Below are 27,035 nucleotides of genomic sequence, written 5' to 3' on the forward strand. Positions count from 1 at the left end.
CCTCTCAGTTCACCAACGTCCTGTTTGACTGCCATAAGCAGAGGGTAGAACAACTTTAATCATCTTTATCTTTTTTGCTTGGCATTTTACATGGGTTAAGGGTCGAACATTTAAATTCTAGTTAGCTCTAGAAGTACACTGATCATATAGGAATGGGCATCTGGATTCTTATTTTTTTTTATAAATCTAAAGATTTTTTTCCAGATTACCAGGGGTATTTTTCCATTATGTACTGGTTTTATTTTGTTTCATCACATTTTCAGTGTTTTAAATGCACTTTTTTCTTTTTACATGTGAACACTTGTGAATGATGTTATTCATGATTAAGTTTTTTTCTTTTTAGAGTTTAAAAAAACCTATTTTAGGTGAAAGGTTACGTTACAAATAACCAATACAATTCAACAATCACTAATAAAATTCACTTGTATTCTTTGTGGAAAAGGCAAGAGAATTTTCTAAAGTTTTTGTCTAATGTGTACCATATACATTTGATTTTAAAATATAAACTTGACATTTAATGCAGTCAAAGAAGTTATTTTGCTTGTAAGTATTTGGTGTTTTTAATGGTTTGTGTTTTGTGCATCAAGGCAAAATTGGAAATAAACAATTTTTGTTAAAGTTTATTTCTTTTATTTTTAAATTTAATGCAGCATTCCATGAGCAATAACACACAACACTGCATTGAACCGTGTTTATTTAGCTTAAACTAATATAAAGAACCAAAATACAGACCTGAAGATATTAGAATGATCCTCAAGATCAGTTCAGTTTTGAATGAACAAAAATATAAAACAGATGATGAACAAATATGATAATGTAGAACAGTTCTGACCAAAATGATGTCAAACAGTGGAGGTGTGCCTTTAATTTTTCTGAAAGGGAAACTAAAATTTTGCCAAGCAATTTTAGGTTTTTTACCAACAAGGCTCACAACTTTAAAAAAAAAAGAATTTTTAATCTTATTTTGAAAGCTTTAGGTGTGATTTTAATCTATAAATGTTATCAAAGCATCAAGCAAATCAAGCACTACACTTGTCTGGATGAATGATGAGAGTTCTATTATACAGTCAAAACTGCACTGTATGTATAGTATTTTCTCTATACTATAGGGAAAACTGCACACAATTTCAAATTACACACACACACACACACACATATATATATATATATATATATATATATATATATATATATATATATATATATATATATATATATATATATATATATATATATATATATATGTGTGTGTGTGTGTGTATTTTAAAATGACTGCAACAAATAAACTGTATTGCATTACAGTTTGATAGTAGATTCCACAAAACAGTTCCATTAATGATAAAGTTCAGTGTACAAAAGGGCAAAATGCAAAAACCTAAAATGAGAATGAATGATCTGCCCATGTAAGAACATTCATACTCAGACACTACTTATTTTTTAAAAGCTACTCTAAATCATTTGTACCCTTTGACTTGTGCTTAAGTCTTTAAACGTAATTTGTAATATTATCAAGTATCATGGCAAAAATATGTACTTTTCATAATATTTTCTAACAAAACAAAAAACTTCACTGAGTCAAATGTAAAATTTGTGACTGTTTTTGCAACACATACATATCCAGCAGATGGCAGTATTGATGTGTCAATCTCCAACTTTTTTTTTTTTTTAATGTGAATTCAGTCATCAAATCTTCAGTAACCCTTAGAGTAATTTAAATATACCAGCCTGCAGCTTTTTTCAGTCATTCCTTCTATGGGATCTTTGAATGATTTCCAGACACCACAATAAAAAGGGGAGCTGAGCACAAAAACAGAAAGAAAAAAGAAACATAAATTGAAAGCTATCAATAGAGTCACTGAAGGCATCTTTTGAGGGCCCCCTATTCTCCTGACAAGACCCAAATAAATGTAATTGACAGGGTTAGAATTTATATCTTTCTTTCACAAGAATGACTTTGTTTGGCGGTGAATTTAAGACTATTTTTCAAAAAAGGAAAATGTTGAATAATTGAAATAAAAATTAGAAAGATCAATAAAATAATAAAAGCTCTATAATGGTTGTAGTGAGGTTTGCTCTGAATGAAATTGCCAAGTTAGAACCGCAGACGCAGACGTCTACATACAAAACTATTTGCTTGTGAAAACAGGCGTTACTTTGGTGCGTTCAGGGTAATCTTGTAAATTAGCCATCCTTTAAAAGGCAAGCACTTTGATCAAAACTTCACTTTAGCACGCTGTAGATGTACCTTGGTAATTAGGAAATTTACGAGATAAATAAATATTAGCATGGACAGTGAAGAAATATAAGCAATATCTTTTCAGAATTGGTCGGATAAGAACACACGTTTCGGCTGTCGGTCAACAAATTCTGTGTGTTATTTTTCCGGGTGTCTGTGAAGGCAGCGCGCGTTCTTCGTAGGTCTTCAAAGATGAAGCAGCATGTTCGGTTGTTGGACGCAGTTAATGAGCTGTGTTTAGATGCGTTTGTGTGAGCAACATGTGAAGAGAGGAAACGGACGGACTTTATAGATTTTTTTTACATCAGTAAACCAGACTGAAAAGTTAAACTTCGAGTTGCGTTCACTGGAAGGAATAAGGGTTGGCGAATTCGGTAGGTTTGGGGCTTTTTTTTCCATCCTCAGCCTAATATCTACTCCCCTAATTTTAGCGTTTAGTGCTCTGCTTCTTAGTTTGTAAATGTATTGTTTATGAAGTATAATTATAAACTTTTTTTGTATGTGAAAAGCCCTTCTAATGAGAAATGTTCCTTTTTAACCTGCAAAAAAGAAGCTATTTTACCTGTCAGGTGCTGATTATCTTTAGTGATGCATTTGTAGGCTATGAAAGTGTTAGAAAACACGTCAAGAGTAATTTATCATACCCTTACATTTAGATTTTAGATGCATGTCTACCTCCAAACTTTAGAGTTTCAGTCAGATAAGTTCTGTTTGCCCTCAAGGCCAAAAACAAAAAAAAACTTTCTCGGCTGGCCAAACTTTGACCAACAGCTTTTAATGCCCAATAGATATTTTCCATTTCAACAATAAACCCCGAATGATCATGGAAAGAAAGAAATAAAAATAACAATCATTCCACCGTTGAATCATTTCCTCCCTTCCTGCAGCTCAATCCTCCCCATGGTGCCCACGCTTGGCCCTTCCAAACCTAATTGTTTGCTCTAATGAGCACCCCACTGGTGCAGGCTGAAGTTTGAAATGCAGTTTCTTTTATAGTTCAGTAATTCTTCCCACCACCAGCAGCTGAGGAAGAATAGGACAAAGAGCAATCAATTACTCCAGAAAAGTCGCATATTGTGCCTCTTTGACCTCACTTGACCTTTTGCACAATGAGGTCGAAACTTCATTTTTTGATAAACGTGATGAACATTGCTCCCTGTTCGGTGGTCCAGACCGGAAAAACCGGTTGCTTACGTCTCGGCGTAAAGTGGCGTTTTATCTGCAGAGACTATAGGGCTGCACGATATGAAGAAAACTTGCAATAATAGTGATCAATATTGAAATGACGATATGTCTTGCAATACATAAACAAACAGCAAAATAAAAGACAACTACTGCATCATTTCCATTTCCCAGCAATACTTTTATTTTGAAAAGTCACCATAATTTTAATTATACTGCAAATTATCTCAATTGGAGACTGGTGTGAACTTGAATATTGGGGAAACACACTAAAATACACTTATCTTCCTTTTCTGGTAGTACTGACGAAACTACTATGGACTACATTAAGGAAAAGTATACATAATGGTATCTCTCGCTATGCATCCTTCCAGAGTGAATGTTTTACTGTGGCATGTTCACAGTAAGTAAACCAACATGTTTGCTTTGCAAGGTTTTAAACATGTGTGCTGATATCTCACGGAGTTTCCAGTTGTTCTGAAAAGTCTCTCTGAAGGTGAGCTACTAGCAAGTATGCAGATATCTTGCTTTGCAAGCCTGCTAACATATGTAAATGTAATTTAGTGAAGTTTGCACCACGGCAAAGCGTCTGCCTCACAGTCAGACCACGGACAGCAAAATGTTATAAAAGTTGCACTTTGATAATCTTTTAATCTGTTTTGAAAGCATTCCCAGTGGTATTTTGGTTATGATTATGTAGTTTTTAGCCAAAATGAAAACACCTGTGTTGTTTTCCCCCCGTTTCCCATCATCCATCTGTTGACATGCTCTCCCGCTAGCTAACAGCCCCTCTCATCCCCAACCTAACATAACCGGTGCAGCAAAAATGGTGAGCAATGTCGGAGCTATCCAGCTGTGCAGTTTTGAGCCAGATGCTAGCTTAGACAAGAAAAACATCGATGAATCAAGGATACATCAGAATGGAGCAGAGCAGGAAGCTGGTACCTACATTACGGCTGCAATCTTTATCCAACAGAATTTTTCCTTCTGCTCCTGATTCACAATGATTTGAATAAAAAAAATACTCAAACACAATTTTTAGCTTAATTTTCTTCATATTTTCCTTCTATCATGAGCAAAATGCCACAAGAACATGTTAAAAACATCAAAAATTGTTTTACCTGGGAGTGAACCTTTAAGCTCAACTTTTACAGATCTTGACAGATGCATAACAGATGAGGGTAGGGAAAGGGACCCTGAAAAATCTATCCAGTGACTTTTTTTGGGCCTTTTTTAGGGGAGCACTGGGTGCAAAGTTGACAATTTTTCGCAGTTTATACCGTCTTTTGCGATACGCGTCTCACATAGGCTAATATTGCGATGACGAAAAAATGTTGATTTATTGTGCAGGCCTAAAGACTCTTCCTGTGATTTCATTTGCAGTTACAGTTGCTGTAAACCTGAATCCTCAGACCCCTAAGTTCCTATTTTACTAGCTGCAGCTAGGGTTGCACTTTTGAAAGTCAAAGGTTTAAGGCCCGTACACACCGGGACGAATATTCGCCAGGTGTTATTCGCCAGCGTTTTTCGCCACGTCTTTTGTGTTCACACCCAGGCGATTTTCGCTGACGATGAGCCGAGCGAACATGCAATTTCCTTCCCTGACATTAGATGGCGCTTAATGTAAACAGAAATACTCCTGTACACAAGGTGGCGCTGCGCAACTTTACGATTCTTAAAGTCGCTTTTCACTCAGAAGAAGAGAGCAAGTATTTACGCGCTTGTCAGAATTAGGGTTGGGCGATGTCCCCTAATTTGGCCGTTGACGATGTTTGCTGTCAACCATCGGGATGGACGATGACATCGTCGGGGGGGGGGGGGGGGGGGGGGGTATTTTTACATTTTTCGTTCTTATATAACTGCTATTCGTTATTTTGCTTTTTTCATTTTATTTCCCAACTAATAGTTAATCCGCGATGATCCAGTATAAACTGAGGGAAGTGACTTTAACAGAAAAAGTAACAAACAAAATAGAAAAGAAGTAGTCCGCTCCCGCACTTAAACTAGCGAAGTGGACCGGCGGAGGGCAGATTTACAGCTTTATGTTTGATGGGAAGGGGGGGGGGGGGGGTACATGAGCGGTATGTGTGGGAGATTTAAGACTGCGATCCGTCCCGCAGCTCCAAAGCTAATGTTGTTAGCCCGTGTGTTAGCATACTGCTAATCCTGGCTACGTTCAGAAAAAGCACTGACCACACGGATTAAAATTCAAATGATGAGCGAAGAGGTGTTTCATAATAACCGTAACATTATTAAAAGCACGTTTAGAAGATCGTCTCGTATTTTACCGAGCTGACATGTCAATGTATATAGCCGCTCGGCGCTGTTATTGTTTTGTATTGAATCGTTACATTCAATAAAGTTTGGAAAAAAAGCCGCTCGGTGGAAGTTGTATCCTCTTCCGGTTTTCAAACTGCGCATGTGTGAATACTGCGCGTGTGCGAATGATTTATTCCGACCGAAATTGTGACCTTAGTGAACGTTTTTATATTCTGAAAACATTTTTCTGGGCCCATGTACACGGTTGGATTCTAATCCGACCATTGATCCCATCAAGATATTTTGTACGTGTAACCGCGGCTTATGGTGTCGACGCGCAACGTGGCGGGGGCGTGGCATCACGATGGTGGTCTCTCCATCGGGATGTCAGTCACCCATCACGATGGACGATGATATCGTCCATCGGCACAACCCTAGTCAGAATCATACAAAGAAAACATGAATATTTCAAGCATCAGTAGCTCCAACTGGTACTTGTTAAGGGGATATTTAAGAATGTCCGTCATTATTTCTTCGCGGCAGTGTAGACGCTACTTGGCGTCTATCTTCTTCGCTGGTATGTGTGCTCAGAAAGGCAGTTTTGTGTTTGAGCGCCCCCAAGTTGTGTTTTACTGTAACTTCAGAAGCTCCAGACACGTGTGCCAAAGCGCCATTCTCACTGGTCGAATAGATTTCGACGCGACGCGTCGAAAAAAAAAACACGAACCCGAGGCATTTTTTTTTTTGACGCTTTGGCGCTTGGCGTTTTTTCGCCTCGGTGTGCACACTCACATTGGTGCCCTTTGTTTAGTCACGAGGCGTTAAACGTCGGCGAAAATCGCCGGCGAAATTCGTCCCGGTGTGAACAGGCCTTCACACTAAACCTAACCCACTCCCCTTAAAAGCAGAGAATGAGTGCCATCTGGGGTCTTTCAGCCACTGTTGGGAGTTTCAGTGTTATCTCTTTGATCACCTTCATCTTAACCATGTAGGGCACGCCATTCTGAAAAGGTGGTAGAATACACCTTTAAGAGCACATACTGGAGTTCTATTTGAAGACCGACCATCTAATTTTACCCGGCAGCCCCCTCTCCTCTCCTTCAAACTGTGCAGGACTTCATGGAGAACTGCTTATGTTCGGGATCTACTTTTGTAGTTCTGAAGAGTCTAAAATCTTCTTTCGTCACTTGCTCCCTCAAATGGCACTTGCCAGCTTCCAGGTATGCGTCTGTGTTTATTGGTTGCGGGGGCAGAGAGGTGAAAATGCAATTTTTTTCCCTTTCCCCCTGCAGTGGGGAACAATTACTCTATCATTAAAGGTTATTTTGGCTGCAGGAGAGTGTGCGCTCCTTATGGAGCAGACTCCTCAGAGGACCCTGTGGGGGGCTCATTTATCGTTTAACCCCCCTGTTTTTCAGCTGCATGGTCAGAAATGTGATGGGTGATACTAAAGGAGCTCATGTGTTGTGTATTTGGGGCTGGTGGGGGCTGTTCGGGCAGTCTCTTATGAAAAATGTTGGTTTGTTTGAGATAAACACTGGCCAAGAGGGTGAATTGTTTTGTGAATGAAAAGCTGTTGGCATCTCAAAAGCCTGTGTGTCAGAGGACAAATAGTAGGAGTAATGTGGGAAACCAAGGCACTTTCTAAAAGTCTTTTTTTTTTTTTTCACAGGGAGAGGGTAGGCATTGGGGCTTAACAGAGAAGCAATCCATGGTAAATGTAGACCTTTAAATACTTTAAATTTAAATTGCAAATGCTACTTCCATCAGGGTTTTCCCCTCCTTTAAATATTTACATCCTTCCTGATTTATGTGGTCTTAATAGAAACCAGCCCACCTTGTCAGGGTTAAAACATCCCAGGGGTCTTATGTCGTTCTTTCAGTGTCTCAGTGGGCTTTTTGTGGTAGATACCATGAGGTTGTTGGTGTCTGACAGCGTAGGACACCATATTCCTTCTGCACTATTAAAATCCTCCCATACAAAGTATGTTAAGCTGGAGGGTAAACCCATTAAGCTCTTTTTTGGTGGGGGGGTTGAGAGGACAAATTCAATCTAAGTCAGTGCCCAATTATGTTGCACAATAATACCCAAAAACAACCAAATAATTGAGAAAATTCTGACATAAAATAATGGTTGTAGAGCACACTGTTCCTCTATCGACTGTTTTTGGATTTGTCATTTTGTCAATAAGTTGAGTTGTGGCATTCCTAGTGCAACACAAGATAGCAAAGGGGAAACATCTGCGTTTAGATGATATTCTCATGCACAGAGCAGGAATTTACAGAAAATCTTTTGAATGAAAGGCTGAAATATGACTATTCTTAATACTGCAAAGAGATATGCATCAATTTCTGTTGTTTAATAGCTTTTTACATTAGCATGGTTGTTCTCTTGACCAGCTGTACTCAATAAGGACCCACTCTGATGAAAAACGTGTGTTTTTGTGGCATTTTTCGTGACATATTGAATATCTGAGTATTTCTTTATTCAAATGATTGCAAATCAGAAGCAGGCAAAATGCTGTAAAAAAGGGTATTTGTGATGTAAGAAATACGACAGCCAGGCCACAAGCTCCATTCTGATTCATCCACTTTTAGACGACTAGATCCATGTACGTCTTTATTTTCCTCATCCGAGTTGGCATTTGGCTCAAAACTGTACGGCTGGATAGCTCCAAAAGTGCTTGTCATTTTTTTGCACCGGTAATGTTAGGCTGGGGGTGTGACGGTCTGTTCGTTTGCGGGAGAGCATGTAAACAGAAAGCTCTCAGCAAAGGGAGGGGGGGTGGAAGGCGGGCTCACTCTGCGGCAAAGATCCCGTGCATGACTCCGGGCTGAATTACTACTAATCTACTGCAGCTCTGCAGAAATGAACACAGGTTAAACAGGTAAAAACCAAAAATTGACACAGGTTTTTGATTTTTGCTCAAATCTGCACAATCGTGAATAAAAGACAACTGGGAATACTTGGAAAAAAGATCAAAAGATGTTCGGAGTGCTTCTTTTTGAATAGACAGATTTCAGTGTGAAATGTGATATAAAATCAATGCCTCCTCAAATATTAGAAATTACTTGCTAAGTTGTGTTAGATTAATTTTTTTGTCAAGCTTTAAAGCTTTTAATGTACAAAAACATTTAATACAAAAAAATACCTTAAGTTGATAAAAAAAACTACCGCAGTGAACATGTACTCTGCATCTGATAAAAGTGGAGTTCTTATGTTTCTATACCCTGATTTTGTTCATCCATGGTCTGTAGTGCTGTCATTTTGTCATATTTTTTTACTTTTCCTTTAAATTTTTATTTTATTTTTCTTATGTACAAAACATGACAAGGTTTTGCTATTGCGTGCTTGTGTCTGCAGAATCTTAGAATTTGATAATCAAGAATAATGCATTTGGTCTCTTGAAGAGTTTTCAATGCAGCTTTGTATTTGTTTTTGTTTTTTCTTATTGCAACATAGCTTTGCCTAGATATTGTGTCGCATTCTTTCTAGGTTGTCTGTGCCCTCTGTGTGCCCTTCGTGCAGGGACAGAGAAATTGGCATGTCTCTGTGAGAGAAGAAGTCATCTTCTAGTTTCCTCTGTAGACATGTTCACCGGTTTCACTTCTTTTCGAAGCCTGACTGTCTTTCAGTTGTGAAACGCTGAAGGTAGTCACCCCTCCGGGGCACATTTCCTTTCCTTGTCAAGTCAACACTTAGCCAGGCAAATGTAGAGCAAGTAAAGTCTCCGGGTTTTGACATATCTTGGTCACCATCTCTCTGTCTTTGTTTTTCTTAAAGCCAGGAACTCACACTTTCACTGGATCTGTACAAATCATATTAATTAGAAAAACAAAGCAAGTTTGTCCTCCTATGTAAAGAAATTATCCGCTGCAGATCTTTCCTTTTGATTATATCAGATTCTGTTTGGCTGCATCTGTCTCCAATTAAGGAACAAGTTGCAAACTCCCATGCGGAGTGGGTTCATGCTGCGGGTAATGCAGTAATCAGCTGTGGGAACCAAATGCTCTCCATTTGTATGTAATAGCGTGGAGTCCAGGCACAGGTGGTCAGCCGGTATGAATGTACGCCTGTCCCCTCCCTGGAAACACAAGGATTTGAAATGGCCAAAGGTGGGCAAGTGGTAGCTGAAATGTAATGAGTTATGATTGTTGAGCTTTGTCCAAAGCTTTTAGGATCGTGTTTTTCTAATCATTACCGGGCAGACTGTTTAAAAATGTGTTTATTGTCTTTAGCCAAACAGTCTTTTTGCACCTACCCCACAGCTTTGGAAAGGACTCTGGAAAAAGGTTGATTCCCAAACGTCTATCGAGGTTTTTCGCCTATTATTCCTGCTCTTGCTTTCAGAGACAGATTAGCATAGTTTTTTTGGTCATTATAGTGGGTGAGCTCAGGGGTCACAGGCGGTGACATTATCAGAGGATTTTATTAGGTCACTTTTCAGGGAAACAAGCACAAAGCCAGCCATCTTGACATCAGGCTTTCGACATACTAAACAAAGTGCCACTTGAAAGTCAATTAAGCAAGTTCTTTTCTAAAAGCCCCCAAACAAAAAAAGAATTTCAGGAAATGGAAAAAAAATCATGGATCTGACGATCAAGTGAGGTTTTTTTTTTGCACATACAGATGCATAAAAAAATATCAGTAAATCATTTTAAATCATAAAGATGTATTGCTCAGGTGAAATTGCTGTGGAAACATTCATATTTTTTGTCTTTAATTGAAAAACTCACATCCATTCTGCATTTGCTTCCAAACTGAAAATCTACTATAATATGGATAGAATAAAATAATACTTTTTTAATTTATTTTTTTAGTGTTATGACATAGCTGCTCACTCACACCTTTATTAGTTCCTCTGAGTCACCCTCTGATACGTCAATGCTCCTAACCAGAAGGCATTGTTAAAATTATATTCTTATGTGCTTATCTTCTGCGTATCAGCTCTTCCTAACAATGAGTGTGCATGGAAACTGGAAAGGGATGAACACATTTCTAAGTAAACAGAGATTTCTAGGTGAATAATTGTCAGCAGACTTTATGGGGCAACACTTTGACTCTTGGATCAAATCACGCACTAAGAAAAATCAAGTCAGGGAAATCTATAGAATTTACCAGACTTTAAAATTAAGCTAACATGCTGGTGTAAAAATAAAAAGGAAACTCCATGGCTAGATTTCATGTCTATAATATTTGTACTTGTGGAGGATCTCCGTATTTCTTTGTTTACTTTGGATTTAATATTGAATTCACTTTAAATAGGTCCAGTCTGTTACATTATCTGATGAAATCTGAAGATTGCTTTCTTATATTAAGACTTTTCATTTCTGGTTTAAACTTTATATTATTGATTTTTGACTTTTTATTTAATATGTCCATCTCCAAGGTTTGATGGTTTGGTGTGATAGGAGGTACTTTCTGAAATGGAGCACATCCATCTCAGAATCAACATTCAAGCAGTGTGGATGTACAGACGTTGTAAACATTTATACTTGTAATCTTGCTTTTGTCTTAAAGGACAACCTAAGCAATACAACAAAAATAATCCTAGATTTTTGTTTAAGTTGAGCAAGTCCAGACTGCACTTCTGGCAGCCCTGCAGTGAACCAGTGATCATTATGTTCCCATCTAACTCCATGACTTCTTCCTGCATTCCTGCACATCCTAATTGGTGAACCTCCTGGCAGTGGGCTCAGTTTGGCCCCAGCTGGCCTGGCTGTCAGGCCGGCACAGTGGCAAGCAGATGCAGAAGGAACAATACTTCATCCTAATCCCAGAAGAATTCCTGCTCCTTCGTGATCTACCTGGCCCAAGAATGTGCTGTTTAAAAGGCCTGGGGCTCACTAGTCAACAGAAATGGACAACATGAATCTGCACTAAAGAGACAAGAGGCAGTGATGTGAAAACCTTGCAACGAGTGATTTCAAAGGAACGCAGGTCATCCTCACAGTTCCTCGTAAGGAATTAGAAAAAGATAAGTCAGTGGAGTGACTCTTAATTTAGTAAATGAGTAATTTTTATAAACCGCATTGCTGACCAAACAAATGAAATAGTTTGTACACCCTACACACCTTCCCATTCATTTTTAATGAGAAAGTATGTCCAAACTTTTGGTCTGTACTGTAGCTTCTGCAGAGCAGCAGTATTTTATTAGAAATTCACCTCTTGAGTTGTGGGCTGGACTGTTGGCACTGAGTAAGCTGTTCCCCACTTCCCGTCAACCATCTGTCAACACATTCCCCCTCTAGCTTACAGTCTCTGAATCCCTACCTTAACAAAAGCGCTGCAACATTATCAGAACTATCCAGATGTACAGTTTTGAGCCAGATGCCAGCTTGGACGAGGAAAACGAAGACGTTTAAGAACTATTACCTATAAGCTTTTTCAAACAGCTTACTTTTGTCTGCCCCTTATTCATAACAGTTAAAATGCAGAAAAACTCAGAAATGGAGTTTTAATTTACTTTATACATGCCCATCATCAGAAGAATGCTACAAGAACATGTAAAAAAAACTTCAGTTTCGTGAAGGTGCTGTTTTTGAAGAACATTTCAAAGTGGTGCACTGGAGCCAGCACCGGAGAAGAACCAGAAAGAATTTCCGTCTCATAGAAGACCTGTGTAAACATTGTCGAGTCAAGAGAAAACAGAGAGGTCACGGACAAAATGATTGTGCTGTGAAAAAAAATAACAAAAATTCAACCTTGTGAAAATGATAAATCTGATCCTTGTTGTTTTTACTGTGCAACATGGCATGTCTGGATAATATCTCAACTTATTTGCCCTTTTCTTCGGTCAGCTCCAGAGGGCTGCGTGCCATGCCAGAGGAATCCCGCTCTGCTCTCCACCAGGGCCCGATGGGGGAAGGTAAAATTCTGACTTTTTAGTGTGTTTTAAAAAAAAAAAATAACGTAACACTTTTTTATATGCAATTTCAAATGCTGCGTTTATTCCTGGTGCTGAGTCAAGTTACACTGGCCAGCAGACTCATTTAACTCCTGTCTGCAGCACTGATGATTAGGGAAAATGCTGAAAATGGAAGGAAAAAAGGGAAATGTCGAGGCTATGAGAGACTCGCTGAAAGAGCATTGAACTTCTCTCCTACACTCCCGGCTATCAGAAGAGGTTCTTTGTGTGGCTGTGGAGCTGGGCCAACCCCCTTCACACAGCCCAAACTCTATAACAGCAGCACATCAAAACAGATTGTGTCGTATTCCATGACAACTGTGGTTCGTCTAGCCAGCTGTGCCGACCTTGTACATGAGGGGGCCACTCAAATTACATATGATTTTAGAGTTTGTAGATTTCACATATGGAGCTACTGCACTGACACAGGGCTGCTTTGTACTCGTTTTCCTTCCCTGCCCTTCATCCCACCTCCTACTTCTCTGCTCTGAACTCATTTGGCAGTAGCCTTCCATTTTGATTGAAGAATATCAGTGTCTAAAAGACATCCTTTTTTTTTTTTTTTTTGTAAGGCGTTGGCTAGATGGGGTTTTTGGCCAGGAAGACGTGTGCCGCCCCAATGCAAATTTATGCCTGATTCCTCTCAAAAGGGCATGTTCCCACTGCTTGACTTTCAGTTCAATGCAAACCAACACTTGCAGCCAAAAATCGTTTTTGCTGCAGTTTTCATATCAATTCATTAAAATTTAACTGCCTAGGTCTTCCACAATAAATTCGGATAATTAGTCTGCAGCTATATAACTTTAAAGTTCCACTCCAATCATCTTTTATTCTATGTTAAAAGTGTTCCCAGTGGTCTTTTAATAATGATCATGCAGTTTTTTTTTGGAATATTGGTGCAAAGCAATCCCAACTCCCCTCCCCGTTACTGAGAGGTCTCTGTTTACATACCAAACTTATAGCCCGTCACACCCCCAACCTAAAATGACTGGTGCAAAGAAGATGACGAGCATTATTGGAGCAATCCAGTTGTACAGTTTTGAGCCAGATGCCAGCTTAGATGAAGAAAACAAAGACGTAAATGTATCTTGTCATCTAAAAGTGGATGAATTTGAATGGAGCAGAGCAGGGAGGTTGTGGCCCGCACATCGTGTTTCTACAATAGAAATACAGTCTTTTCAAATGGCATCTTTTCATCTGTTCCTTATTCACAACAATTTGAAGAAATACTCAGAAATACAATTTTAAGCTTGATTTTCTAAATATTTATCCTCCATCACCAGAAAGATGTCACCAGAACAAGTTAAAAACACCAAAAACACAATTTTCATTGAAGTGGGTCTATCGACTGGATTTGTTTAACAGAAAGGAGAATTTTTTTAGCCCTTGGTCTACTGAGGGCTAGAAGCAGCATTGTCCAACAGAATTTTCACACACAATCTTCCTAAAGCAGGATGACCTCTTTCAGCTGACTTAGTAACTCATCTAATAGTTGACATAACGCTTTTGTCTTTGAAAAGAAAACAAAAAACAAATTCCCTCATTCATTTTATAAAAACAGTACTTTTATCACCCAGGGGGAATGTGAACCCTTCCTCATGACACACACGTGAAAAAATACTCCAACTTAAAAATAAAAAGATATGTCAAAACTGTCAAGTCAAAGACTGAAGCTCAACCAGGCATTAACTGACCTGAGGCCAGATGAAAGAGTCGTCTCAAAGATAAGGCCCGCATCTGACCTACTTAACCCCAAACAAGAATGTGGCTGCATGTGCAGAATGTACAGCGTTAAAGGGGTTCTGGGGGATGGACGGCTCATCTCCATTCACTGCAGCTTTTCCAAACCAGTGAGCGTGGGATTGTGGACACAGGCAGATGATAGCAGGGACGGCCGTTTCTCTGAGTGGTTGTCAAGTCTTTTGAGCTGCAGCGTCTGTTCTCCTCCAATGCGTGTCATGTTAATCACTTGTAGCTTTGCTGTGACATGGAGAACTCCTTTTCAGGAAACATTTGAGCTCATGCACTGATGCTTACCGAAACTCCCAGCAGCCTCTTGTCCTGTGTGTCAACACAACTTAATCAAAGTATCAAATGTTTAATCACTTTTGTTATTGGAATAAAACTATTGGAGGATTCTAGTATTTAGAGTTTTTGTTTACCCGGTAATAGGCCTGCACAATATACCGCAAATTTATCGTTATCGCGACATTAAGCTGTGCAATATGCATACCGCAAAAGACGGCGAATATCGCAATAAATGGTTACCTTAAATGTGCTAAAACAATCTCATGGCAGCTTGAAATATTGAACAAATGAAATAAATCCCTTTATGCATTTAACCAATCGGAAGGACCCGTTTACGTTGTTGATCAATCAGATGAGCCCTTTCATGTTTGATGTTTGCCTCCTACGTCGACAAGGGTCATTTGGAGTAGAGTTTTTAAACTGTTGCAGTGAAATGGAAATGATGTTTTTGGTTGTTTTGCTGTTTGTTTACATACCGCGAATTATATCGTTATCGCAATATTAATCACCAATATCGCATATCGCGAGTTTTCCTCATATCGTGCAGCCCTACCCGGTAACTATTTTTTGTGTTTGCTTTCATCTAAATTTAATAATTTCAATTTCTGTAATGAAATAAAAACAACTTGTGTACATTTTTATTCAGTTAGAACTCTTCTAGTAAATTACCAACATTAGTTACTGGCTCTCTGTTGTTTTTTTTCTTTACGGTGGCCTTCTAAAAACTCTTGTAAAAACGCATGTAAACAGAGAGCTCTCGGGGACGGGGTTCCACAGCACCAAGAGTCCCGCCCACAACTCAGAGGTGAATTTCTGATGAACTCCTGCTGCTCTGCAGAAACTATGTCCTAGAAAAAAACATTTTTTTTTTAGATTTATGTTAAAATTGCATAATTATGAGTAACAGAGCACTGGGAACACTTTTACAATAGATTAAAAAAAATTAAAGTGGGACTTTAAGATGAATTAGGATTTTATTAGGGGGATTAAGTTTTCTTCGCTGCCTGTCTTTCTACACTTTCAGCCTCCAGATGGGACTCAGCAAAGAGGCATTAACACGACATCTGTTTGGATGTAGACTGTCAAACTGTGGCCAATATTTACAAAGGACTCACGCCTTAGCGCTCAGAAGTGAGGCTTGTCCTGAGGAAATGTGTGCAGATTCAGCAACGCTTGCTTGTGTATGAGGAGACCTTGGAGGGAGGGCTTATTCTTGGAAGAGTTTCCAAAGTGGATCATCACATGCCAATGCACTGAGGTCAACTGGCATGGCTGGATCCTTAAAGGAAAAAAGGATAAGACCCCCGCCCCAGTGAAAAGAAAAATAAATTAGGGGATAAAGGTTTAGTCCCTCTGGCTCTCGGCAACAATACATGCATCCTCTTTAGTTTTTATCTTATTTAAATGAAGACCTAAAAAAAGTTCCCATGCTGTTAATTTAATTATCAGTTTTATTGTTTTGTTTTTTATTTGCAGGAGAAGCATAAAAAAGGTTGTAAATGCCCCAAAATTAGTTTTACTTTTGGATGGTAGGATTTCCCCGAAAAACATCTCATCCATCCCAGTACCTGGTTTCAGCCTTGGCTGTTGATCAGAAATGCAGATCTGGTGTGTTTGCATTTAACATCTGTTATCCACAGAGGTTTATTTACCGACCTTCAGGTTAATAAGTAACATGGTGGTAAAGGGGGGGCCAAATGCTGGTATAAATGAGCTTTAGTACATTTGAGAGGCTGCTTGAAGTTAAAACGATCAGATTTAACCCGGATCAATGAGAGAGGCCATCCGTTTCAGTGGCAGATCAGCAGTTCTGGCGCATGCTGTTTTATGATGGTCTGTGAAAGCCCAGGGCCCAAGAGGGACCCTTTCTGTCTGTGCCCTCCTGAGGGGTAGCCATTCACCACTTCCAGCTGGAGAGGAGTCATTCTTAGGGAGATCGTCTGTGGGGGAGAAGCAGATGGCCTGATGTTGTTAAAGATGTTTGAGAAAGGAGGTTTTGCTGTATTTTGAGAGGTAGGAGGTTGCAAAACAAATCATGATTCTGTCTGTACCTATAGAGCAAATACAAGCACTTGACCTTTTGGGATCAGTTTACGGCTTAATTGTCACCTCTGGAACTTTTAACAGTTGACCATTTCCTTCCAAACAGGAGTAAACTAATTAACAAGTTAAACCATAGATTTCCCACTATGTGTCTTAGTTTTGCCATCCAGTTTATAGTAAAATCATAAAGTAACAGCTATAATATTAGTTTGTTCCCTAAAAAAAAAAAAAGGAAGCGAGCAATGTTTGTTTCATTGTGAAAAGGGCCTTTTTTACCAAGCAGAAAGGGAATGATTTTTGGGCATAACCCTCACCCCTGATGCAGTGGCGGGCTGTCTGGATGAATTGGGTTCAAGCAAATTCAGATAAGATTAACCGCCCCCTGGGTTCAGATTCATCCTCATCCGCTGTATGATTCACTGGGAATCAAGCAGGAACAAGTGTCTGAGACTGAATACCTCAATAGCTACACCTTAATAAAAAAAAAGTCAAACACAGAGTGCCAAACTAAATGCAAAAAATGAGAGGAAATCATGAGTTCATACAGGCTTCTTTTGTGTATTGCATTAGGCCATGAAGGGTTCTTTTTTTAAAGACAGGTGTCCCTGTTGCTTTTAGATTAGTATTTGCATGCTGAACATAGATGTAGTCTTTGTTGTTCCCGTTTCCTTGCAGCTGATTTGCTTCGTAAACCAGCTTCAACAAGGTAGAAAATGCAACCGGAAAGGACCTTTAACACAATCTAAGGTTTGTCATGAGCAGTTAGACTTTGCTGAAATGGTCACACAGATGTGTCTTGAGTTAGTTCTTCCGTAGCCAGGAGCTGAACACTTATCATTCATCATATGAAGTCTAGTCACTGGAGAAAGGAAGTTGGGCGAGGTAAAGCTGGGAAGGTAAGCATTTAGAAATTAATATTTGTTGGAATGGGACAAAAAAGGATATTTTTAAGAGTTTTTAACACTTAGATTCTAGTCCATTTTTGTTCTTAATGTTTTAATGTGTTGTTTGAAGTCTGGAGAAGTATTTAATATATTTAATATTTAATCCACCTGATTTTGTTTGGATGTACATTATCATTTCAAAAAATGTAAACTAATTTTTACATCCTCTTTAGGAAAAAGCAGTTTCGTGTTAATTGCCAAATCGTTAGATGTTAGAAAACAGATGTAGCCTTGGAAATAATTTGCATTACTATCTACATGGAAGCTGGTTTGCATGAACTGATCAGAAAAGGCAAGTCAGATCATCTCATAGTTGTGCAACCAAGAACGGGCATCACCAGAACATGCTGCGGCTCATCATGGTCTCTGAAAAGATGGTAGGTCTGAACTCCAGAAAACCATTTGACATAAGGTCTTTTTTCCTTTTTTTTTTTTCTTTTTTTTGAGCAGATATTTCACAGATTGTATTGTAGCCAAGTCTGTTGTCAAACAAAAACTGCTTTCCCTAAAGGAACGCTTTGAGTTTTAAGAACCACTAACTTAAGACAGAATTGTCTGTCAAATTACAGTTTTAGAGAGTTACCAGGTCGAGTGACTATGATGTTAAAGGTAAACAACTTCATGAACTGACTGCATTGTTAGCTGTCTGATAAGTTCAGACGAGGGAATGCAGGTGTGGACTTTTCATTCGGAGTTCTCTATTAGTCACGGATCCTCCCTGTTAGTGGAAACAAAGAGTGTTTCCCAGTAATTATCTTTCAGGAGTTTTGTTTCTCATCAGAAAATTCTGTTATCTTTTTTTGGATGTTGAAATCTTTTTTAGTTGCTTTTTTTTTTGGTTATTCAACAAGGAGGAGAAACGCTGTGTCAAGCACCAGTGCACCTTTGTTAATAGCAACCTTGGTCTAACAGCCTTCAAAGTGGAATTTCAACTATTGCAGTGAGGGGTTGTAGAGCTTTCTACTGGAATTCCAAGTATTTTGTTTTTGGTAATCTGTTAAGTGATTAAGTGTCTGACCTGATGTTTTACCATTTTCTCTTACAGATCACTTTAGGCTTTTTAGTGTTAAAACTATCAGTGTTTGTTAGGGTTAGATCTAAATACTACACTACCTCCTTGCATGGCATTGCCTTGGTTAATTTTTTACATGTCTAAATTAACAATTGTCAATGCACCTCTAAAGAATTTTAAGCTTGATTCAATTTCAGCATGTGCTTGTACAAAATCTCAGTTTAAACTTTAAGCTAAGCAGACAAGAATTTCTGTTTAAAAATCCCCACCAGGTTTTTATTTTAAGATGTTCATTAAGTCTAACCATTGAGGTCGTATACCCAAACATGTTATTGAAGTTTTTGATATGAAGATAAAACATATTTTACTTGTGTTAGAGTTGTTAATGAGTTTCAAAAATTGCTTGATTTGCTCAGAAATAGAAGTACATGGGAACTTTTACTGGATTTGAGCTCGCACAAATGTAAACTGATGGCAGAACACAAGTGAAGGAGTCCATCTCTGAGCTCTCAACAGCCTCCAATCTGTCCATGTGGTTCTAACGGAGCCCGTTAAACCTGCCCTTTTTAAATTACAACAGGCCTAGCCGAAAGAACATCTGTTGTTTCTAATATCTCTCCTACCAAAATCATGTCAAAATGTTTCAATATAGTTTTCCAGGTGCTTCTGGGCCTTGTTGTTTGAAATAATTGAATGAGATTGCAGATATGTGTCTTTAAATTTGAAAGAGAACTACAGAAAAAAACCTATTCTGTCCCTTCAAGTGTCCTCTACAGGCTTTGCTTCTAGTGAGTTCTTGCTTTGCTCATGCAGAGCTATTATCTCTCCCAAAACACACATGATTTAGGAGCTATTGAAAAAAATTGCCAGGGAACCTTTGACAGTTTAATATTTAAAATTATATAAAATATTCAGCATCTATGATTGCAAAACAAAGTGGTGTGTCTAATGTTGGGATATCTGTGCCACAATTCGGGACACAGTTGGACTCGTTGGGTCGCGTTGTTTGGAAGTTATTGAAAAGAAATTCAGTAATTCATATTCAGACCTCTAAAAATTTAATATAAAAAATCCTATAAAATATGTATCATGTATGATAGCAAAATAAATGGCGTGTCTGGTGTTGGGGTGCCAGTGACACTTTTTGGCACACATTTCATAAAAATTGCCAGAATTCAAATCCAAACCTCCTGGAATTTTAATATAAAAATTCATATAAAATATTCATTATCTGTGATTGCAAAATAAACTGTTGTGTCTGGTGTTGGTATGTCGGCGACACAATTTGTTATATATTAGGAATCCTAAGGTCAAGTGGTTTGGAAGCTATTGAAAGAAATACCAGACTATTAACTTCAAACCATTTTTCATATAAAAACATTGTAAAATAAATAAGATCCTTTAAACACAACTTGAGGAAATGTTTCATTGTAATGTATTTGTTTTTGGGTTTGATCTAAAATCTTCGCCATATCATGCACGCCTTAATTTGTTGACGGTCCGTAAAAGACACCACTGGGGATCGGTGCTGAATTTTAGTGGAATATCCAACCAGACAAATGTAAAGCAACCATTGTCATGTTATCAAAGAGGAAAAAAGGGTTCAACTCCTCACTTGTTGCATGTTTTACACCACCGAAAAGGCTTATTACATGCTTGTCTCATTACGAAGCACGCGCCCCACAGGGGCTTCTGTGATGTCATCCTAAAATCTGCCTTGTAGTTCCTTTTCCAAATTCTCTCAAAATAATGCCATCACACCACAACGATGAGACACAGCAACTCATTGAAATGTGGTTGGATGAATGCTGGCTCATTAAAACAACTTTATCGTGATACACACTACTTCTCACAATGTTTTCCCGACAATCTTAATGTCCTAAGCACTTATCAGGTTACCTTCTTAGCTGTCATTATGCCTGTAACTGCCCTGCAGCAGGCCTCCACCGTACCAAAAACGCGAGTAAAAAGTGTTGAGTTTGCTGAATTGGTTGGCAAAATATAAAGTTTGAATGAACTACCCTGAGAAGGACTGCAAAGTGCAAGACTTCCATAATTTCTGTCTTCAGTTGCTTTGCTCTGCCCTTGTAATTCCTGACCAAAAAGTCAAGAGATTTTTATTCACGTGGTTTTGTTTACTAGCTTTGGTTCGTATCAGGAGAGGCTGCTTGACAGCAGTCTGAATACAGACCAAACACAAGGTTCAGAGCTCTATCCGGAACAAATTAAGAGGACTGGGTCTGGAACAAAGAGTTTTCCCAGTCTGAATTACACCCTTGTGTACTACTCTTGTGAACTACTAATGTGAATCCCCTTTACATATGCAATTTTCAAAAACATGAAGTTTGTTCTCTTTGGGCCAAACCTCTTTACCCACCTCTAACATGCATTTCCCCTAAATAAAGTGGCATCTACATGCCAACAGTGTTCAATAGGCCTGCACTATGAATTTAAAATTGATCATCAGCCTGTGCGATACATATATCGCAAAAGATGGCGTAAACTGCGATAATTTGACTGACCATTCAAATGAACCCCTTTTCTATTTGGCCTTTTAGTTAAATACAGCTATTGCAGTGAAATGGAAATTATGTATTTTTTGTCTTGCTATTTGTTTATGTATCGCGAGTCATATCCTCATCCTAATATTGAATACTAATTTCACACTCAAGTTTTCCTCACATCGTGCAACCCAAGTGTTCAATCAGAAAAGTTGCTATCAATGTATCTGCTTTGGTTCCAGAATCAGACATTGTAGTTGCTGCTCTTTAGAAGATTTAGGGACAGACTGGCTTTAGAGTGTATCCATATAAACAGAAATGATGAGCTGTCCATGCAAAGTTTGTCTGACCTCTGAAAATGTTGTTTATAAAGCTGCTTGATTTAATAGTTAAATGGTTTTGGGAAATAAATATCGGATCAGGAACTACTTGAACAGAGAGCTCTTTACATACTCACCGCATTTTGGATGTTTCTGTTTTTCTTCCTCATTGTTTATTATCAACTGGTGAATCTGTATTTTACTGTTGTTATGAGAAATAAGACGAGGAGACACACACAGGAATTATATACTTTCTGCTCCTCAGTTCTAGCTGTCGGCTCATTTTATCAAAATAAATTCAACTTTATTGTAATTTCAAGGGTTAAAAAGCGGGGGCTTAATATGTAGTAATGTCTGCTGTTCTGTGAATTTTCACCAATGCACTGCCTGCATTTCAACCTTTTCTTGGAGGTCGTAGACTAAACACTTCATAGTCTGTATACTTATCAGGAAGTAGGGAGGCGGGGGTGTCTGTGGTGTATTTCTTTTTAAATGCCACTTTCTGCCGGTCCTTGGAGGCAGACGGCGGTGACCCAGAGATGCCCTGTGTATTTTCTCCACAGAGATCAGTTCAAACCAGCTCCAATATGCATCAGGAAGCTCCTCTCCTTGATCAAGCTAGAAGTCTGTGGACCAGGACAATGAATTTGAAACTATTAACACTCTCTGCTGCCATACTGTTGTTGTGAATGTAGATGTGGTCCTGATGACCACTGTGAACTCTTTTGTCTTGTTGGCGGTGAGGAGCAGGTTATTTTCAGGGCGCTTGGGTGTTTATCAGTGCTGTCAGTCATGAGGCCAGTTTAGTGTGATCAGGAAAGATTTAGATGTGTTAGGATTCTGCGTTTATGCAAATATCTGTCTGCTGGACAATGCAAATATAGGTTTTTTTTTTTAAAAAAAACAAGATGAAGTAATGCTGTTCAGCATGCAAACTTCTCTGGTTGTTTTCTTTTTAATAGCTTACCAATATGGTGAGCTAACTGGAAATGGGCTATGAGAATGAAGCAAATGAGAAAACCCAATCATTTGAATTATTTTTGCACTTTTGGTGATGTGGTAGATTAAAACAACAGCTTTTGTTTATCTTGAGCTCACATATTCACACTGGTCCTCAGTTAAATCCCTTCAGCACAGCTGGTCTTTACCCTAATGTGTTTGGTTAAATTATAAGAAGAGTATTTTTCTGCTGCAGGAGGAGGGTGTGTATGTGTGGCTTCCATGTTGGACTGCCTTTATAGCGTGTTTTTTTTTTTTCTTCCATTTTCGTGCTTTTAATTTGGCAGTTGCACTTGCATCTTTATCATGCGGGGGTATAGGATGGGAGGAAGCAATGGAAAGAGGAAGGGAGTTTCACAAGGCAGACAGTGCAACGCTTAAAGCCAAAAGTAGAGAGTGGCAAAGGAAGCAGACACTTTGTTCTGACCCCTATTGGTGTGGTGAGCGTTGTAATTCCGGAACACTCCCTTTACACCATGAACCCTATGATTTATCAAAGAGTGTAAACAGGACTTTCTCTAGTGGTCAAAGCACGCTTGCCAGATCATCTGCTTCTCACAGGGAATTTTTACATGGGAACAGAGTTTTTGTTGTGGACGGTTGAGTAAGGACTGTAGTGACAACCACATGAGCTCATTACTGACTCATGGAAAGTTGAGGTGTGCCAAGTAGTGTGTGTGTGTGTGTGTGTGTGTGTGTGATTCTGAGGGAGCTGAAAGACAGTCGGCCTTTTTGTGTGAGCTCCACATCCAGCTGCACGCTGCTGTTTGCAGAGCAGACTTTTCCTCACCGTGTTATTAGGTCGGCGGTCAAATCATCACATTTGGACTTTCTTCTGTCCAAAGTCTTGAAATGTACTCTGTTTGTGTAGCGCTGTCTCCAAACATTTATCAACAGTTTTGGTTTTGCAGACTTTTATTTTAGAAACACTTAAAAGCAAGTTTCAGCCTCTGATTGTTTCCATACTTTATCTTCCCTTCTGTAACAAATGTTTTGCATGTTAACAATACTTCCAAAATAGAAGCTTTTCTACCTGTGCATGGAGTCAAACATGCAAATATGCTGCAGGTGAACACATTTGGTTCCTTGTTTTCCACATTAGGTTTGCGTGCGAGTCGTGCACTAGACATGATTACATTTAAAAACGGAATAATTTTCAGACCTCAAGAAGGAAAGAAAAGCTTCAGTGGTTCTGCAAGCGATCAACACCAAATTATACATGCCACCCCTGCTTGGCAATATCATGGAATTTAGACACTTCATTGATTTGCTTAATGATCTCTTGTAAATCAGCCAATTTCCTTTATTTGGCAGAATCCCTTGGCTGTAGATGAACCTAAGGAAATGCAGCTTTCTGCACAGTGGCCACTCAATGCCCCATTCTCACACCGCTCTCAGTTTATATGTTTAGGAAATTCTTCCAGTAAAAATTCCCCACCACTCCAGGAAGTGCATGAAACTGAATATGGGTTTCATTCCTTCTTAAATTCAGACATTGGTCCATAAAGAAATACAAACAAAGCTTCTGGCCACTACATTTTCCCCCTCCAGTTTTTTCAAAGTTCAGCCTTTAGTAGTTAAATGAACAAGAGGAAATTGTTGAGTTTAAAGCAGAATATGTAGTTCGTCATTTAGGTCAAGTCTGTAATGGTTAGGGAATGGCTGTTCTTCATTTTATGCCTGTTTTACCTTCTAAATGTCAGTTTTTAAAGTCCAGCTTGAACCAATAGGTTCATTTTAATCTGTTTTTTACTCTTTATAACCACCATGTGCAATATGAATCTTTGTCTTTTTATAGCGTAGAACTGTTTTAATGACACAGTTTAAGGTTATGTGTAAAGACACAGGCCTCAAAACTTCATAATATTTTTATTTCTAAAACAGTCCTTAAAGACTTACTACAATGAAAATAGTGTTTTAACAAGTTCTTGTTGCATTTTTCTCATAATGGAGGACATGTTAAACGTATAGAAAATTAAGCTTAAAATGGGGTTTCATGAGTATTTCTTTATTAAAAACATTGTGAATTAGTAGCAGAAAAAAAATGCCGTTTAAAGATGCTTGTGGGTGGGAAGTTGAAGCTACAGTTAGCGCGCCACAAGCTTCCTGCTTCGCTCCATACCGATGCATCCCCTTGTCGACAACTAGATCCATTTACGTGGTTTTTTTTTTTTTCTCGTCTGAGCTGGAATGTGGATCAAAACTGTACGACTGGATACCTCCAATATTGCCAATTTTGTTGAACTGTTTATGTTAGGCTGGAGGTGTGATGGGCTTTAAGCTAGCTGGAGTTAACAGAGGGATGATGGGAAATGAGTGGGGGGTTACTCTATGGGAACAGTTCCAACACAGGCGCAAATTTCTAATTGACTACTACCGCTCTGCAAAAGCTAGGTCCTAGAAAATGAGAGTTTTTTAAAATGTGGCCTAAAAACTGAATAATCACAATTAAAAGACCACTGGGAACGCTTTTATAATAGATTAAAAGATGATCGTGATGATTTCATACAAAATAAATTTTTTATAAAAATTCAAAAAAATTGCTCCTAGTAACAAAATAGTTGTTGTTTTAGACACTCAAGAGTATTCAATGTTTTATCTGTCCAAGAGCTTGCACTAAAAAAAACAGATTATTTCTCCAAAACTGAGTTTGAAACTTCTTTTATTTTCTTCTGTTCCAGAATCTCCTCAGTTATCTTCATCCCTCTCTAACCCAGACCATCCCCAAGGTGACATTGATTTGGCCCCAGATTGTTACAGCCAAGTATGTTTGAAGCCACTGGATGGAGAGGGTGAGCGTCCCGTAAGCCTGGTGTCCACCCTCTCCTCTGGTTCATCCCATGACAGCCGCACTCTATTTGGAAGCTCTGTGGCCCTCCCTTCCTCCATCCCGAGCGAGGAGGACATTGACCTGGATCTTAGCCCCGCAGACGTCACTGTAGAGCAAGCTGGAACCCACAGTCCCGTCCTGACAGCTTCCAGGAAACGCTGGTGGCAACAGCTGGATCCGATGGTGAACACCAAGCAGTGGAACAACAACAATGCTACTGCTGGCTATAGGGCAGCAGGCGAAATAGTTCACATCCCCACCTCGCCTGTCATCACTGATACCATGGCGCCGAACCCCAAACTCACTTACGTGGACCGTGTCGTCATGGAGATCATTGAGACGGAGCGCATGTATGTGAAAGATCTGCGCAGCATTGTGGAGGTGAGTGTGCCCACTCGAAATTATTTTGTTCTAAAGATACTTTCAAAGGATTGGCAAAAACATGCAGCTGTGAAGTTTTTTTTTTTTCTCTGAAATGATTTACTGAACATTTGCTGCCGGGAAACAAACCAGGCTAATTTTACTGAGTTCCCAATAGCTTATATTGTCTTGTATTTGGCAGTTGCTTGCAATGGAAACTTACTCTCTAGCAGGCAGTGTGTTACATGGATATGATGTTTTATTTCTACCATTTTGTATATTTACAGAGCAGTGGAGGTTTACGCAAGCTGACATGGGTGTATTGATTGACTGCTCATATTTGGGGGGAAATATGACTTGATTTTGGACTTTTTTGCACTTTTGCTTGAAATTGTAAAGGTAAAAAAAAAATGGGGGGGGGGGGTTAAGCCAACTATTTCTTTTACAATTATACTGTCATCTTTTGTGCTGCTTTGTCTTCTCTGGCAGGATCTTCCACAACTCCTGCCTGAGCCTGTTTTTTTTTTTTTAAGTAGCAGCAATCACCAGTAACTGAGCAGACTGTAATGGCTTTAGCATGTGAGGCTCTCTCAGAGACCTGATGGCAGTAAAACAGCCTGCACCCCTCCATGCCTTGTCTCAGACTGGGCCTGTGGCTGATGTTTTTGCTGTGGGTGGGAGGGCTGCTCCGTTTCCAGGTTAAGTAATGACTTGACAGACACTTGAAGGACTTTTAACTATTTCAGTTGGCAGGAGCTGCAGTCCCGTCTGGCCTCCATCACAAAAGCCCTGCTGCAAGCCCCAGTCTAGCCTAAAACTCCCAGCACTCCCGGCACAGACGTCTCCATATATGCACCGGAATAAGAGGGGATGCAGATGAATTGGAGGTTGAAAAAGCGTTCTGTAGTGTAGGGCTCGGAGCAGAGTTAGTTAGTTACAGATGCCACATCTGCTCTGTCAATTAAAGTCAGTTTCATGCATCTCGTTTATTTCACAGCTAACTTCAAATCTGACAAAGACGTGTAAAATTCTTCCTTCAGTTTGTGATTTTCAGCTTATGAAAAGCTGCATTATCTGATCTAGATTCCCACATTCACTGTGAATTCTCTGTCCGTGAGACACATTTTTATGAGCAGATGTTTGATCTCCACGGGTTTCTTTGGCCTAAATCCTTTCTGGACAACTGACCTAAAAACACCCACATTACTGATGCTCAGAACCACTAAAATCACTATTGAGAAAGCTTGGACGTTCACGTTACTCAATGATTCTGCGTTCTTGAAGAGATTTATGAAGCCTGACGAAGAGCTGCAACACTAAACCAAACTCTGCTTGTCCTATAATAAAGAACACCTTGCAGCAGTACGAGATGTGATAAATCACTGTAAATCTCAGTTTGGTAAAAAGGTCACA

At 39.0% G+C, this 27,035-nt stretch overlaps 1 protein-coding gene across 8 annotated transcripts in view; it reads left to right on the forward strand.

Annotated features, from left to right (window-relative positions):
* Positions 1 to 2,388: 2,388 nt before the first annotated feature.
* The window catches only part of LOC101174713 (pleckstrin homology domain-containing family G member 3), a 37,925-nt gene continuing 13,278 nt past the window's right edge, over positions 2,389 to 27,035 (forward strand). For 2 of the 8 annotated variants that reach the window (XR_013653143.1, XR_013653144.1), the window contains exons 1-3: positions 6,754 to 6,897; positions 12,479 to 12,546; positions 25,114 to 25,643. Coding sequence is in view for 6 of the 8 variants with exons in the window: in XM_011490463.4 (XP_011488765.2) it covers positions 6,797 to 6,897; positions 12,479 to 12,546; positions 25,114 to 25,643 (699 nt within the window). In the remaining 2 variants the exon portion in view is untranslated. Of the gene's footprint in view, positions 2,611 to 6,753; positions 6,898 to 7,349; positions 7,392 to 12,478; positions 12,547 to 17,904; positions 17,978 to 25,113; positions 25,644 to 27,035 lie in introns of those variants that run through there. The other 6 variants (XM_011490463.4, XM_020713570.3, XM_078940652.1 and 3 more) reach the window with 5 other exon arrangements.

Source organism: Oryzias latipes, chromosome 22 (assembly GCF_053564925.1).
Source record: "Oryzias latipes strain Hd-rR chromosome 22, Olatipes_Hd-rR_3.1".
In the NCBI taxonomy this organism is placed as follows: Eukaryota; Metazoa; Chordata; class Actinopteri; order Beloniformes; family Adrianichthyidae; genus Oryzias; species Oryzias latipes.